The following is a 17,009-nucleotide window of genomic DNA, read 5'->3' as shown; positions in this document are numbered from 1 at the left end:
TGTTATGAGCAGTGTTCTGTGTGGGGGCTTATCTGAACTGATGCCATAAAAAATTCTTTGTGTGAAGTTTGTTTATAACAATCACATCATCCATAAACAACCATTGCAAGGAAAGTATGTGGTGTGACAAGTTGTAGTATGAGGCATTCTATGACTTTGGAGGGGGTGCAGAGAAGTGTAATTGGGTGGTGTGATATATATATATATATATATATATATATATATATATATATATATATATATATATATATATATATATATATATATATATATATATATATCCCTGAGGAGCAGGCCCAGTCTCTGTACCAGACACAAGATCTCAATTGGTTTCAGATGTTTCATCTTTACTTTTTTACATAAGGAAATTTAAAAATCAGCCAATGACATAGAAATATATATATATACTGTATATATATTCCTATGTCATTGGCTGATTCTCAAATTTCCTTATGTAAAAAAGTAAAGATGAAACATCCGAAAGCAATTGAGATTCTGTGTCTGGTACAGAAACTGGGCCTGCTTCTCAGGGCTCTATTTCCATATCAAAGTGAGGGTTCTCATAGGTTTTGAAGAGTAGTGGCAAAGAAATTATTCTCTCCAACTTCCACCTTGCTAACCCATCTTGTGCAGGATACCATCATTGGTCCTTATGTGTATATTTCAACAATAGTGCTCCTCTATGATCTAAAAAATTCCAACAAATAAATATCTATCAAACTAATCTGAACAGACTAAATGATGACCACAACAGCTGTTTTGATTAGTCAGTCAATCGAGTTATCAAAAAAACTTGTAATTACCATTTGGTCCTTTCAGATTTGTTTGACAGATGCTAATTGGTCAGAATCTTAGTTTCACTTAGAGCTAAGATAGAAAGAACAATAAATGGTTTTGGATGGGTGTGAGATGGGTACAGTAAGTCCTCGTTATACGATACAAATGCGTTCCTGAAAACCTTACCACAAATTGAAATTACTGTATACCTAACCCATTATAACATGTAATAATAGGATATGGCAGACATACCTTCTCCCTGCTCTTTCCTCTTGAAAACAAGAATGGAGATACCGTATCTGTGAATTTTTCATACCATAAATAGAATTGAGGGTAGTAATTACCAAATACCATAACTGTGAATATATCAGATAAAGAATTACTGTATAAGGAGGACTCAGTGTATATGTTTTGACTTGGCCATCTTCCTACATGGGGGAAAGAGACTTTTTATATATGTATTTTCATTAGTTCCTGCACACCTTCCTCCTTACCTGGTCTCGTCAGTGCCCTTGAAATATGCATGGCAAAGTTCCTGAAAGGCAACTGCAAGGGGTATGGTGTCGGACATGCCAATGGTGAGCGGGGAGGGACCTCTCGAAGATCCTGTTGGAATACTTGACGTCCGGAATTCCAAGCTTGTGACTGAATCAGCTCTTGATAACCCTGATGAGACTACTGTGGCTGGACTTTGTCTTCCACGAGAACCTGAACCCTAAAGAGAGCGAGAAAGAGAGCAGAGTTAAGGCACAGAGAAAGCACAAGCCCTATGCTCAATAGGAAATGTGGACACAATTTTTTTTTATATTTCACAGATTTTTCCTGATAATGAGACAAATGTCCTTTGTTAGCTCTCTTAAAGCAAGAGAAATAACAGTATTATTCATCAATTCTAGCACAACTTTTCCAACTAGATTTGTTTTAATATCAGTTTTCAATCTTTCCCAGTAAAATTTATTACCAATCTCAACTATAAATATTGCCTTAAAAACATAACTCATTCACTGAAGGGTCACCATACTTAAAGGTGTTTGAAGATGGCAACTATTGATAGTTTTTGAAGAGTAAACACTATTTTTTGTATTATGTCTTTATTGATTGTACAACATTTTGCTCACTGAAGCATGAAGAATACAAACTCTGAGTATTTAAAAAACTTTGATGAAGGGACTGGGAAAAGGTTATGATAAGTTACATGTCCCAAACTCGCAGATGGTTTTCCAAAAGTTTTTCACTATGGAAATTAAATAAACTGCTGGGGGTACACCTGTCTTAAAAGGCGGGGCAGGTATTTGGCCAACAGTCCTGCCAATCTGTGTGCAGTATTTCCTATTCCAGACGTTATGGGTCTCACTGAAATATTGTTTTTGTGAGTTTTGAGTGACCTGTACATGATGGCTGGAAATGGAAGCTGGGCAGCTGGTGTAAGTTTCTTATCTGCTTCTAAATTATTTTGAATTTTTTTCTGGCCTGCTTTGTAAAACTTTTCTTTCACTTTCCACTGTATAACAGATTTCACTGTATGTATCCCGTTACAAAACAGGTCCTTTATTCTAACAAAATCTCCAGCATTCATCACTACCACTCCTTTGTCAGAAGTGATTATTCTAATGGTAGTCATTTGATAAGATCTACAATACTTGAATATACCTCTTTGGCAAAGCAGGACTGAGTTATTAGCTAAATGCCACAGTCAACAGTAACATTAAGTAACCTTGCAAGAACTTACTGTCTGTATATCTATAATTCTTCATAACAAGGTCTATGTTCTGGTTGTTCTTTGGGAAGCCAGTGGCAGACTTAAGACCTAGGCTGAGAACTTCCATCTCAGTGTTGTCTAGTTCTCTATTCAATAAGTTTATTATGACTTCTGTTACCCCCTTGTTCTTCCAATTGCTTTTCATACAAAGTCTATCAAGCTCTCATGAAAGCCTCTTCCTTTGTTGGTTGTTCAACTTATAGTCATATACATACATATACCAAAAGGCCTTTTCCCTCTTTATGAGATATGGCCTACCAATACACCCACACTTCTCCCATCCCCATTGTTTTCCCTTTTATATTAGCTCCTTGTGAATGAAGGGCAATTCTTGTGCCCTGCCACTACCTAGTTTAAAAGCAATACTGCATGACAGCACCTTCATAATGGCCCTGCTGTGGATGTACCATGTCTTGTTGCATTGCCTCTGACTCTGACAGGCAGGAGACAGGGATCATCCTTCATCCATATGGAGCTAAGAAGAGATGAAAACAATAGGTGGTGGATGGAAGTGGAATGTGTGGCTGGCTTCCTCCCTTATAAGGGGTAAGAGGTCATATGTGTATTTACATAGTTGTATTATACTGAAAGTATATTATACCCGTCATCCAGGAGGTGCTCAGATGAGAGGGAGGGTGGGAGGGGTGTGGAGTGTATTTAGGGATGAAATGGGTGGGAGTGTTTTTATGCCTTTCCCTTTTTGGCTACCTCCCTTGAAAGGGGGAAAAAGCCTTGGTATATGTATGTATGTATGTATTATACTGAAAGGGAAGCTATGCTTGTGGTGACCTGTTTTTGTATCTTACAACATCATGTTTGTTCTTAAATTCTTGTATGGTGCTTGCACACACTACTATTTTGTCCAATTTTTTCCAGACATTCACCACTGTGCGTGTTTTTTTTTTGTTTTTTTCTTCTTCTAACGAGTTAGGAAGGTAGTCACACAACTCTGGGTAATTGTTCAGGGATTCATTTTCTCATTTTTACACAGCACTGCAAGGTGCCCCACACCATAGTATGTAAGACAACCCCATACCATTAGTGAGTCAGGTTGCTTCACAGTAGGGGTGATGTACCGTGACTGAAGAGGATCACTGCTAGGTTGGCGGCACACGTAACCAGGTCAGTTGCTGGTCACAGTGAAGGTATTTACATCACGCCAAAGTACCTTCCTCCATTGGTCAATGCTCCATTCACCATATCTCTTTGCAAAATTCATTGGCTTATGCTTCTGTACTTTAATAAGGAGGGGGCTTCCTACTCCCCTTAACCCCTTCCATATGGTGATGCCTACGTAGGCGTCATGAGGAGCAAGTGAGTACGCGAGGATGCCGACGTCGGCATCTTGATTATATTTATTGTAGTTGTACCTGTGTGACCCCCATACTCTGTAAACTGGCTTCATCATATTTTCTATGGTTATCAAAATTCACGGGTGAAAGAGAAAACGATTAATACAGTGGTGACTTTACATACATACATATACCAAGGCTTTCTCCCCCTTACAAGGGAGGTAGCCAAAATGGGAAAGGCATAAAATCATTTCCACCCATTCCATCCCTGAATACACTCCACACCCCTCCACCCTCCCTCTTATCTTAGCACCTCCTGGATGACGGGTCATCCCTGCACCTTGTCCACTGCCCTGGGTCAGAAGCAATGTCGCAAGACACAGCACATCCACAGCAAGGCCGTTTCACTAAATCGGCGACCCCCCCTCTCCATCCCCCCATTCCATAAAAGGAGAGGATGGGGAGAAATCCCTTCGGGCTGCGTCAAATTTTGCTCACACATACTACCTCACCCCCCATCCCCCCGCCCATTCCACCTCATGCAATCACATCATCCATAAACAACCATTCTCCATTCACCCCTGTCTTCTGTTCTCTCCTGTCCTTCCTCAACAGACATTCCCCTCTTCCCCAAAGCCCCCTTCACCCCATCCATCCACCCCATCCTAGGACGTCCCCTCATGTTCACTCCCTCCACATCTGCCTTCCATACCTCTTTTACTAGTCTTTTTTCACTCATTCTTTCCATGTGTCCAAACCATCCTAATATTCTTTCATCAACCCTATCTCCCAACTCCTTTTCCACCCGTTCTCCTCCTCACCTCTTCATTTCTCACTCTATCTAGCCTAGTAACCCCCATCATACTTCTCAGACACCTCATCTCAAACACATTCAAACTCCTTCTCTCTTCCTCTCTTATGTTCCATGTTTCTGCCCCATACAGTGCTGTTGGCACAATCACTCCTTCATACAGTCTCCTCTTAGCATCCATTCCCAAATGTCTATTCCTCATTATACTCTTTAATCCACCAAGGTATTTACTCGCTTCTCTCAATCTACATTCTACCTCCACCTTCACTCCACCTTTTCCTGCCACATTTGCACCCAAGTATCTAAAACTATCCACTTCCTCCAGTCACTCTCCCTTAATGCTCACTTCCAGTCTACTGCCACTTTCACCCCTTGTACATCTCATCACCTTACTTTTACCCACATTTATCTTTAGCTTTCTTCTATCACATACTCTCCCAAACTCTGTCACCAACTTCCTCAATCCCTCCTCTGATCCTGCCACAAGAGCAGTGTCGTCTGCAAACAACAGCTGGCTCACCTCCCACTTTTCTCCATTTTCTTTAACCATCTCCAAATCCCTGACCCACTACCCTTGCATTTACCTCTCGCATCACCCCATCCATGTATAAGTTGAACAGCCAGGGCGACATAACGCATCCTTGACGAAGTCCCACCTTTACCTCGAACCACTCACTCTCTCCATTTCCAATCCTGACACAAGCTCTACTACTCTCATAAAAACTCTTGACAGCTCCCAGAAGCTTTCCTCCTATCCCGTATATCTGCATAACCTCCCACAGTGCCTTTCTGTCAACCCTATCATAAGCCTTTTCCAGATCCATAAAAGCCCAAAAAACATCCTTCCCCTTTCCTATAGCTTTCTCACATATCTGTCTTACCACAAAGATCTGATCTACACAACCTCTACCCATCCTAAATCCACACTGTTCCTCACCAATTACTCCCTCTCTTCCTCTCCTAATCCTCTCAATCAAGATCCTCTCATAAGCCTTCCCAACTACACTTAACAAGCTAATCCCTCTGAAACTACTACATTCACACTTATCCCCTTTTCCCTTGTAAAGAGGAACTATACAGGCACTCCTCCAGTCCTCCGGCACTCTACCCTCTCTCCAGCAAACATTAAATAACCTCACCAGCCAGTCCACCATCACTGTACCTCCCTTTTTCAGACATTCTGCATGGCATCCATCCAGACCAGGTGCCTTACCTGCTTTCATCATCTTAACAACTGCCTTCACCTCATCCTTCCTTATTTCTCCTCCATTCTCCTCACTCATCACTCATTTTCTTCGCATTTCCCACTGCAGCTATCTTTCCTTCCCTATCCTCCTTCACATTTAGCAACTCCCTAAAATATTCTGCCCATCTTCCCCTTACTGCCTTCTCTTCCATTATCATCTCTCCATCTGCACCTTTTACCTTTTCTTCTCTACTTGATTCGCCTCCTCTTCCTCTCTTAATTTCTTTCCAAAACATCTTTTTATTACTTTCAAAATTTTCTGTCATACTCTTACCCCACTTCACATCTGCTCTCCTCTTTGCAACCTTTACCTTTTGCTTTACTTCTCTTTTTCTTTTCTTTGTACCTCATATGACTCCCTCATCCTATTTTGTAACCAATCTGTGAAAGCTCGCTTCTTCTCTTCTACAGCCTTCTTTGTTTCCTCATCCCACCATTCACTACCCTTTCTTCTATTTCCCCCTGTCCTTCTTATTCCACACACCATCCTTGCACACTTTATGACTCCCTCCTTGAACCATCCCCATTCCTCCTCCACACCCAGCACTACTCTATCCTTTACTCCCTCCCACTCCTCCTTCAGCTTCTTTCCGTACTCCTTCTCCTTTTCATTCAAAGAGTTCACTCTAAGCACCTCCTTACCTTTTGTCCCTTTCCTCTTTCTCCATCTATCCTCCACTCTCAACTTACCCTCCACCAAAAAATGATCTGATATTCCCCCTCCCTCTCCCCTTAGCACATGTACATCCTTAACTCTTCCTATCATAATCCTATTTACCACTACATAATCCATTAGCGCTCTATCTACCACCCTTCCCTCCACCACCCTCTCCCATGTGTATTTATGCTTGACTTTCTTCCAAAACACTGTATTTGCTATCATCAACTCTCTTTCTAGACACATTTCCACCATCAACTCTCCACTATGATTCTTTCCTGGAACTCCACATTTCCCAACCACTCCATCGATTGGATCATTTCCTACCTTAGCATTAAGGTCTCCCAGTACTATTACATTGACATTTCTTCCTAAATCCTCTATGCACTCATTTAAATCTATCCAAAAGGCCTCCCTTTCTTCTACACTCTTCTCACTGCCAGGCCCATATGCACTTACAAAGACGCACATCTCCTTCCCCAGTTTCACCTTCATCCACATTATCCTTGAGGAAACCTCCTTCCACTCCACTACCCGTTTACCTATCTCTTCACTTACTAGAATAGCCACCCCTTCCCTCCCTCGCCCTCTCTTCACTCCTGATAACCTCCCACTTACACTCACCCTTCCCTTTCAACTTTGTTTCACTCAAAGCCAACACATCCATCTTTCTTCTCACAAACATACTACCTATCTCTTCCCTTTTACTCTCATCTGTACCACATCCACACATATTAAAAGACCCAAACCTTAGGGTGCTGGTCCGAGAACCTCCAGACCCTCTTATGCCTTCTCTTTTTTGTTTAGAAATGTCCCCTGTGGGGCTACAAGGAGAAGGATGCCTAGTCCCAATCCCCGTCCCTTTCTTCTCGCCTCTTATGATCCAAGTGGGAATACTTGGTGGCAGTATTCTTTTCCCCCACCACAGGGAATTCCCCCATCACAGAAAAAGAATACTCAGAGAAATGGTACAGGACAGCAACAAGGGGTTGGGGGACAGCATAACGGAGGGACAGTTGTAGTATAAAAGTGTCATCATTTCTCTATGAACAGAGTTTTCCTCTATCATAGACAAAATGATGTGTGGCTCTGGTCCGTAGGGGCGCCCCATATAGATCCTAAAGTATCAACTGCATGCTACTTTGCCTCAATAACAAGCAGCCAATACCCCAGACGGGGAGCGGTGACTTTATTTTTTATGATGCGAGTATTATGACGCAACATCGCACGTCTGGCAGCTATTGCTGCCCGCGAGATTTTGGCTCGTATTGAAGGGGTTAAAACGGTGCACACCCATGTCTTCATGCAAGCAGTGTTGCATTGTGCAAAGAGACACACCACCTAATAACCTGGGGTTTTCCTGCTGAATTTGTTTAGCAAATTTATGAGGAGACTTGTCTATCTCATGCTTAATAACATTTAAAGTGTGTGGTGTGAGATTCCTGGGTCTGTCACAGCAATGACATGGGGTAGGTAGTGACTTCCCCCACCATCCTTGAAACATAACGACCAGTGTTGCACTGAATGCACTGTAACTCCTGTATTTTCAGAGATTTCCTTCACAGAATGCCCTGCTTTAAACGGGGCCATTATAGCAGCAATCTTGTCACATTTGATTTCACGTCCACTTCCCATAGCCGGCAACACAGATACCAAACCACTGAAAATTTACTTAAAATTGATGGCAAAGTACAGAGCTCCAGAAACGTAATTCTCCCTCTGTCAAATCTCAAACAGCACCAAGCCTGGAAACACTGCATGCCCTGGTGACAGCCTACCTTGGTCTAATTGCCAGGCATACAAAAAAATATCTGGCTTGCTCAGGATATTGAGGGCAAGGGACTTCCACTTTGCGGCATAAGTATTGACGTCAGCATTATCAGGTCCATACTTACGGCAGCTATGGTATATACATATACCAACACCTTTTTCCACCTTACTAGGGAGGTAGCCAAACCTCTGGCTACCTACCTCTAGCTACCTCCGGCCTATAATTTAGTGGTGTTTCTTTGTGTCCACCTTTGTGAATTGGCACATGTTTGCCCTTTTCCAATCAAGTGGCACAATGCCTTCTTTCAATGAACATGTAATAAGACTGTGGATCTTGTCTGCTAGTTCTTCCCTACATCCTTTAAGTATCCAGTTTGAGATCCTGTCAGGTCCTGAGGCTTTTGTCACATCCAATTATCCCAGGAGATTGAGCACTTCCTCACTTCTACATTTATATCTGCTAAACCTGGTTTTTTGCTACCCTTGCTTTTCTCCAAAAAGGTGCACTCTTTTGTAAAGACCAACTGGAAACCTTCATTCATTATTTCTGCATGAGCGAGGCCTCTTCAAAGACCCCATCTACTACTAACTTAGTGATTTCTTCCCTATGTCTCAATTTACAATTATAAACCTGTGAAACAGTTTTGGTTCATCTTTGCATTTTTCTGCTATATCTCTTTCAAAATTGCTTTCTTCCTTCCTGAAAATTCTGGTATAGTCATTCCTAGCTTGTTTGTAAGCTTCTTTTGTTTTATTCCTTCTTTTCTTTCTCCCTTTTCCCCAAGCCACATCCATGGCATTTATTGCAATCTCACTCTTTTTGTTAAACCAATCCTCCAGTCCTGTTTTTGCTTTTTCCTTTCTCTAGTCTTTGGCATATGTTTGTTCACTCCTAGACTGTAAATGTCAAGAAAGAGAGAAACAGTGGGGACAAATTGACTCCAGCTGTTGGTTCATGCTGTGGAGTTACTCTGTCTTCTTGCATAGCTTCTGACACCAGTAGTGTGACACTGAATAGAGATGACCCTTCACTCACAAGGAGCTATGATGAAAGTGTCATCAAATGGGTTTTAGCATAGGTGTGGGTTGATTGTAGGCTGGGTGACTTGACCACCCACAAGGGGTATAAGCTCTTTTAGTACAGGATGCAAAAATCATTAACCATACTGCTATGTAAGGCTTACTAGATGAACAAAACATTTTAAAAATTATGAGACATCTTTAGCCTTTCATAATAATAACAGCTGGCTCAATTTTCCCCTGTAGAAGCACATATTTCTCCAGAAACACTGCACTACCATCCGAGTTGTACTAGTAGGGAATTGTTTCTATATCACCAACTTATAATGACAGGAAGAGAGTAGTACTAGCTGTCTTTCATCTCTCCTTGCGTGAAAATGTTGAGGAAATGTAATCAAAGTTGATAGAGACCTAGAGACCAGTTTGGAGAGCTTGAAAGAAAGAAAAAGAGATAAAAAGCATACATACATACATATACCAAGGCTTTTTCCCCCTTACAAGGGAGGTAGCCAAAAAGGAGAAGGCATAAAATCATTCCCACCCATTCCATCCCTGAATACACTCCACACCCCTCCGCCCTCCCTCTTATCTTAGCACCTCCTGGACGACGGGTCACCCCTGCACCTTGTCCACTGCCCTGGGTCAGAAGCAGTGTCGCAAGACACAGCACATCCACAGCAAGGCCGCTTCATTAAATCAGCGACCCCCCCTCTCCGTCCCCCCAAGCATAAAAGGAGAAGACGGGGAGAAATCCCTTCGGGCTGCGTCAAATTTTGCTCACACATACTACCTCACCCCCCATCACAACATCATCCATATACAACCCTTCACTTTTCACCCCTGTCTTCTGTCCTCTCCCGTCCTTCCTCAACAGACATTCCCCTCTTCCCCAAAGCCCCCTTTACCCCATCCATCCACCTCATCCTAGGACGTCCCCTCATGTTCACTCCCTCCACATCTGCCTTCCATACCTCTTTTACTAGTCTTTCTTCACTCATTCTTTCCATGTGTCCAAACCATCCTAATACTCTTTCATCAACCCTATCTCCCAACTCCCTTTCCACCCCCGTTCTTCTCCTCACCTCCTCATTTCTCACTCTATCCAGCCTGGTAACCCCTATCATACTTCTCAGACACCTCATCTCAAACACATTCAAACTCCTTTTCTCTTCCTCTCTTATGTTCCATGTTTCTGCCCCATACAGTGCTGTTGGCACAATCACTCCTTCATACAGTCTCCTCTTAGCATCCATTCCCAAATGTCTATTCCTCATTACACTCTTCAATCCACCAAGCCATTTACTCGCTTCTCTCAATCTACATTCTACCTCCACCTTCACTCCACCTTTTCCTGCCACATTTGCACCCAAATATCTAAAACTATCCACTTCCTCCAGTCACTCTCCCTTAATGCTCACTTCCAGTCTACTGCCACTTTCACCCCTTGTACACCTCATCACCTTACTTTTACCCACATTTATCTTTAGCTTTCTTCTATCACATACTCTCCCAAACTCTGCCACCAACTTCCTCAGTCCCTCCTCCTATCCTGCCACAAGCGCAGTGTCGTCAGCAAACAACAGCTGGCTCACCTCCCACTTTTCTCCATTTTCTTTAACCATCTCCAAATCCCTGACCCACTACCCTTGCATTTACCTCTCGCACTACCCCATCCATGTATAAGTTGAACAGCCAGGGCGACATAACGCATCCTTGACGAAGTCCCACCTTTACCTCGAACCACTCACTCTCTCCATTTCCAATCCTGACACAAGCTCTACTACTCTCATAAAAACTCTTGACAGCTCCTAGAAGCTTTCCTCCTATCCCATATATCTGCATAACCTCCCAAAGTGCCTTTCTGTCTACCCTATCGTAAGCCTTTTCCAGATCCATAAAAGCCCAAAAAACATCCTTCCCCTTTCCTATAGCTTTCTCACATATTTGTCTTACCACAAAGATCTGATCTACGCAACCTCTTCCCGTCCTAAATCCACACTGTTCCTCACCAATTACTCCTTCTGTTCTTCTCCTAATCCTCTCAATCAAGATCCTCTCATAAGCCTTCCCAACTACACTTAACAAGCTAATCCCTCTGAAACTACTACATTCACACTTATCCCCTTTTCCCTTGTAAAGTGGAACTATACAGGCACTCCTCCAGTCCTCCGGCACTCTACCCTCTCTCCAGCAAACATTAAATAACCTCACCAGCCAGTCACCATCACTGTACCTCCTTTTTTTTTTTTAGAAATTCTGCATGGCATCCATCCAGACCAGGTGCCTTACCTGTTTTTATCATCTTAACAACTGCCTTCACTTCATCCTTCCTTATTTCTCCTCCATTTTCCTCACTCATCATTCTCATTTTCTTAGCATTTTCCACTGCAACTATCTTCCCTCTCTATCCTCCTTCACATTTAGCAACTCCCTAAAATATTCTGCCCATCTTCCCCTTACTGCCTTCTCTTCCATTATCATCTCTCCATCTGCACCTTTTACCTTTTCTTCTCTACTTGATTCGCCTTCTCTTCCTCTCTTAATTTCTTTCCAAAACATCTTTTTATTACTTTCAAAAATTTTCTGTCATACTCTTACCCCACTTCACATCTGCTCTCCTCTTTGCCTCCTTTACCTTTTGCTTTACTTCTCTTTTCTTTTCTTTGTACCTCTCATATGACTCCCTCGTCCTATTTTGTAACCAATCTGTGAAAGCTCGCTTCTTCTCTTCTACAACCTTCTTTGTTTCCTCATCCCACCATTCACTACCCTTTCTTCTATTTCCCCCTGTCCTTCTTGTTCCACACACCATCCTTGCACACTTTGTGACTCCCTCCTTGAACCATCCCCATTCCTCCTCCACACCTAGCTCTACTCTATCCTTCACTCCCTCCCACTCCTCCTTCAGCTTCTTGTACTCCTTCTCCTTTTCATTTAAAGAGTTCACTCTAAGCACCTCCTTACCTTTTGTCCCTTTCCTCTTTCTCCATCTATCCTCCACTCTCAACTTACCTTCCACCAAAAAATGATCTGATATTCCCCCACCCTCTCCCCTTAGCACATGTACATCCTTAACTCTTCCTATCATAGTCCTATTTACCACTACATAATCCATCAACGCTCTATCTACCACCCTTCCATCCACCACCCTCTCCCATGTGTACTTATGCTTAACTTTCTTCCGAAACACTGTATTTGCTATCATCAACTCTCTAGACACATTTCCACCATCAACTCTCCACAACGATTCTTTCCTGGAACTCCACATTTCCCAACCACTCCATCAATTTGACCATTTCCTACCCTTGCATTAAGGTCTCCCAGTACTATTACGCTGACATTTCTCCCTAAATCCTCTATGCACTCATTTAAATCTATCCAAAAGGCCTCCCTTTCTTCTACACTCTTCTCACTGCCAGGCCCACATGCACTTACAAAAGACCCACATCTCCTTTCCCAGTTTCACCTTCATCCACACTATCCTTGAGGAAACCTCCTTTCACTCCACTACACGTTTACCTATCTCTTCATTTACTAGAATAGCCACCCCTTCCCTCCCTCACCCTCTCTTCACTCCTGATAACCTCCCACTTACACTCCCAAACTTACACTCACCCTTCCCTTTCAACTTAGTTTCACTCAAAGCCAACACATCCATCTTTCTTCTCACAAACATACTACCTATCTCTTCCCTTTTACTCTCTGTACCACATTCACGCACATTAAAGACCCAAACCTTAGGGTGCTGGTCGGAAAACTCCCAGACCTTCTTTTGCCTTTACTTTTTCGTTTAGGAATGTCCCCTGTGGGGCTACAAGGAGAAGGATGCCTAGTCCCACTCCCCGTCCCTTTCTTCTCGCCTCTTACAATCCAAGTGGAAATACTTGGTGGCAGTATTCTTTTCCCCTACCACAGGGAATTCCCCCACAGCAGAAAATGAATACTCAGAGAAATGGTACAGGACAGCAGCAAGGGGTTGGGGGACAGCATAACGGAGGGACAGTCGTAGTATAAAAGTGTCATCATTTCTCTATGAAGTGTTTTCCTCTATCATAGACAAAATGATGTGTGGCTCTGGTCCGTAGGGGCGCCCCATATAGACCCTAAAGTATCAACTGCTTGCTACTTTGCCACAATAACAAGCAGCCAATACCCCAGACGGGGATAAAAATAATAAGAGAAAAAAGTGAAAGCAAGAGAAGGAAAGAAAGCAAGAGACGGAGGGAGGGAGAAAGAGAGATTGTGTGTGTGTGTGCGCTCATGCAAAGAACAAGGAGTGAAAGAACATGGGAATGAGCAAGGGAACATAGGAATGAGCATTGGAACATGGGAGGGAGTGAGGGAACAGGGAGGGAAGGAGTGAGGAAATATAGGAGGGAGAGAGGGAGAAAGAGATACAACCTTAGGATTGCATAACAATACCTTGATGTCCTCATCCTTACATTTGTACACCAACACCATTATACACTTAAGAGACCTAAGCTAAGAGAAAACTGACCTGGTAAAATTATCAAGGATTACAAACAGGAGACACAAGTTCAAAAAAATTATTTTGGTCTGTCTTAACAGACAAATTAGAAAATATTTATGCTGCATTATTTGTGACTTCACTATTTTATAACTATTTGCTTCCTGTGATAACGGCAGGTACACATGACCAGTGCCTACTATAAGTAGCAACTTTCTTACCTCGAGTGCTTTCCGAGACGGTGGGCGAGGAATGGCCATAGTAGGGGTCGGCGTTGATCCTCGACTAGAGGACCCAGCACGGGGAGGCAAAGCTGGTGGAGCATCACTGCTGTTGCTCGTGTTGTCATTTAGGATCTCGCTTAACTCTGTGGTAGACAAGCTTGTCTTGTGTATTCAACACCAATTTTTGGACCGTAAATTAGCTACCTACCTGATGATTTACTCAATATTCTAGATTTCTAACAGTTTTTAAGGATTCCATACCTTCATGATAAATTCTCATTGCTGTACTTCACTCATTCTACTTGGCAAATACCTGTATATTCAATCACAATATTTACAATTGAAAATAAGTTTCAAAATAACACTATCAAGGCACTGTATAAAGAAATAGCAAACTTGAGAAATAAAAACTGAAACCTCTCATTCAAAGCTAGTCTTACTATTCTACATATGGGACCAACAAGGAGCACCTGGTTGCTGTGATCCTACAAAACAGATACTGCACAGAACTATTTCCCTGCTGCTCATCTCCAAGACCCATCAACATCCTCACCTCCAACATGAGATACAACCCCATCAAAATGGTACTTAGTTCATAAACCATACTTAAGTCTCTAAGCTTTTACTATCTTTTCACTATATTTTCACATGACACAGAAAATTCTCCAAACTGATACTCCAGTTCCTCCATATGTGAAAGGGATGCATTTTGCAGTGTGAATTTGCATTAATAAACTGCTGTACATAATTCATATTTTCAAACAACAATGAAAGTAATACAATTCATGATATTATACAAAGAAATAACCACCTTGAATGTATACAACTCAAGAATTTTTATGCATAAAATGGGAGTTTGATAGAAGACACATAACAAGACTAGTGTATAACCAACAACACTACATTTTCTTCCCAAAGAGATCTATGATAGGACCTGAGGACCAGTGTTTACTACCCTGAGATTGTAGAGGTCCAGCCAGTGAGACTCTACACATTACATGTGACCTATCTCTCCAGCATATTTTGAAAATCAGTAGAATCTCTCTAGTTCCCCTCCCCAAATTCAGTAGATTAAGGCATCAACAACTCACCATGTTTACAGTGTGCTCATAGCATCATTTATTCACTTAGAGATGTATAAATGATACAATACTACTGAATATGGCAAATATACATGGAAAAAAAAAGAGAGAATGTAGACAACTGGTATGATAGGATGAGGACATCAGTAATTTCTTTTCAACATTTGATTTTGTTATACTTCATTGCTGGGGACCCCCCCAACACATACACAGACATAGCTATACACATATACACACACAATGTATATGTAACTAAACTTCTTTAGCAACACTCAAGGCAAATATATTTAACTTATCACAACACAAGAACTATTTGATATTACTGAACACTTCTTTTATCTTAATATAAGTACAGTTTATTTTAATGACAATGAAATTTGATGACTATGGAGGCAGTGACTATACATGAACAGTCCATGTCCAGTTCAAACTGATCCATCCAGTTAATTCTCTAATATCTAGTAATATATTGCAAATTCTACTTAGGATATAAAACTTGCTTATGTGACAGCAACAGAGTCCTGGAAGCAAAATTCAATAGTTACTAACCTTTAGATGTGCCTGGCAGTGTGAGCATGCACAAGAGAAGGAGTGGTGTTAAAGAAGAAGGATGAATAGAAACAGTTCAAGAGGAGAGAACAGAGGGATGTCAAAGCACATTAATGGGAGCAACACACATTCATTCCTTGAGCAATCATTAATGAAATGAATCAGCTGATTGTTTGCCTCAGCTTTTGAGTAATACATATATACATGTACTTAAGGCCTTTTCCCCCTTACAATAGAGGTAGCCAAAGTCAAAGGTATAAATCCACTCCCACCCATTTCATCCCCAAACACTCCACTCCCATTCACCACCCCTCCCTCCCCTCTTTTCTTGACTTCTCCTAGATGAGGGGTCATCCCTGCATCTCACCCACAGCTCTGGGTCAGAAGCAATGCAGCAAGACACAGCACATCCACAGCAAGGCCACTTCATTTAATCAGCAACCCCTCCTCTCCATACCCCTCATGCAGAAAAAGAAGACAGGGAGAAATCTCTTTGGGCTGCATCAGAATATAATTTACACATACTCCCTAACCCCTCCCTCCCATCCCTCACCCACTCCCTTCCATGCATCACAGCATCATCCATACACAACCATTCTCCACTCACCATCTTCTGTCTTCTCCCTTACTTCCTCAACAACCTCCCCCTCTTTCCCAACACCCATTTAACCCCATCCTTCCATCTCATCCTTCTTTGGACAGTCCTTACATTCCCCCCACCTCTGCCTTCTACACCTCTTTTACTTATCTTTCTTCACTCATTCTTTCCATGTGTCCACACCATCCCAATATTCTTTCATCAAACCCATCTCCCAATTCCTTTTCCACCCTTGTTCTTCTTCTCACTGCATCAATTCTCACTCTGTCCAGCCTAGTAACCCCTACCATACTTCTCAGATATTTCATTCTGAACACATTTAAACTCTTTCCTCCTCTCTTATGTTCCATGTTTCTGCCCCATATGATGCTGTCAGCACAACCACCCCTTTGAATCCATTCCTAAATGTCTTTCTCACTACCTTTTTTAATCCCACTCTCAATTTACCTTCCACCAAAAAAATTATCTGATATTCCACCACTCTTTCCCCTAAGTATATGTACATCCAAAACTCTTCCTACTCTTCTGGTTATCACTATATATTCCATGAAAATGAAAACCCTATCTACCACCCTTCCATCCACCACCCTCTCCCATGTGTACTTTATGGATTTGGAAATAGTAGAACTTGTGTAAGAATTAGAAATGGAGAGAGTGAGTGGTTTGAGGTAGAGGTGGGACTTCGCCAGGGATGTATTATGTTGCCTTGGCTGTTCAGTTTATACATGGATGGGGTGGTGCAAGAGGTATATGCA

The 17,009-nt window shown here is 42.1% G+C and overlaps 1 protein-coding gene across 7 annotated transcripts in view; it reads right to left on the bottom strand.

The window, feature by feature from the left end:
* Positions 1–17,009, bottom strand: part of LOC143039941 (F-BAR domain only protein 2) — a 154,956-nt gene that overhangs the window by 22,088 nt on the left and 115,859 nt on the right. For all 7 annotated transcript variants that reach the window (XM_076210397.1, XM_076210400.1, XM_076210399.1 and 4 more), the window contains 2 exons: positions 14,023–14,168; positions 1,272–1,492 (listed from right to left, as the gene is read on the bottom strand). In XM_076210397.1, the coding sequence (XP_076066512.1) occupies positions 1,272–1,492; positions 14,023–14,168 (367 nt within the window). The remainder of the gene's footprint in view (positions 1–1,271; positions 1,493–14,022; positions 14,169–17,009) is intronic.

This window comes from Oratosquilla oratoria, chromosome 27 (genome assembly GCF_046742065.1).
Source record: "Oratosquilla oratoria isolate Oo_2021 chromosome 27, ASM4674206v1, whole genome shotgun sequence".
Taxonomy (NCBI): domain Eukaryota; kingdom Metazoa; phylum Arthropoda; class Malacostraca; order Stomatopoda; family Squillidae; genus Oratosquilla; species Oratosquilla oratoria.
This window is presented reverse-complemented; position numbering and strand designations above follow the sequence as displayed.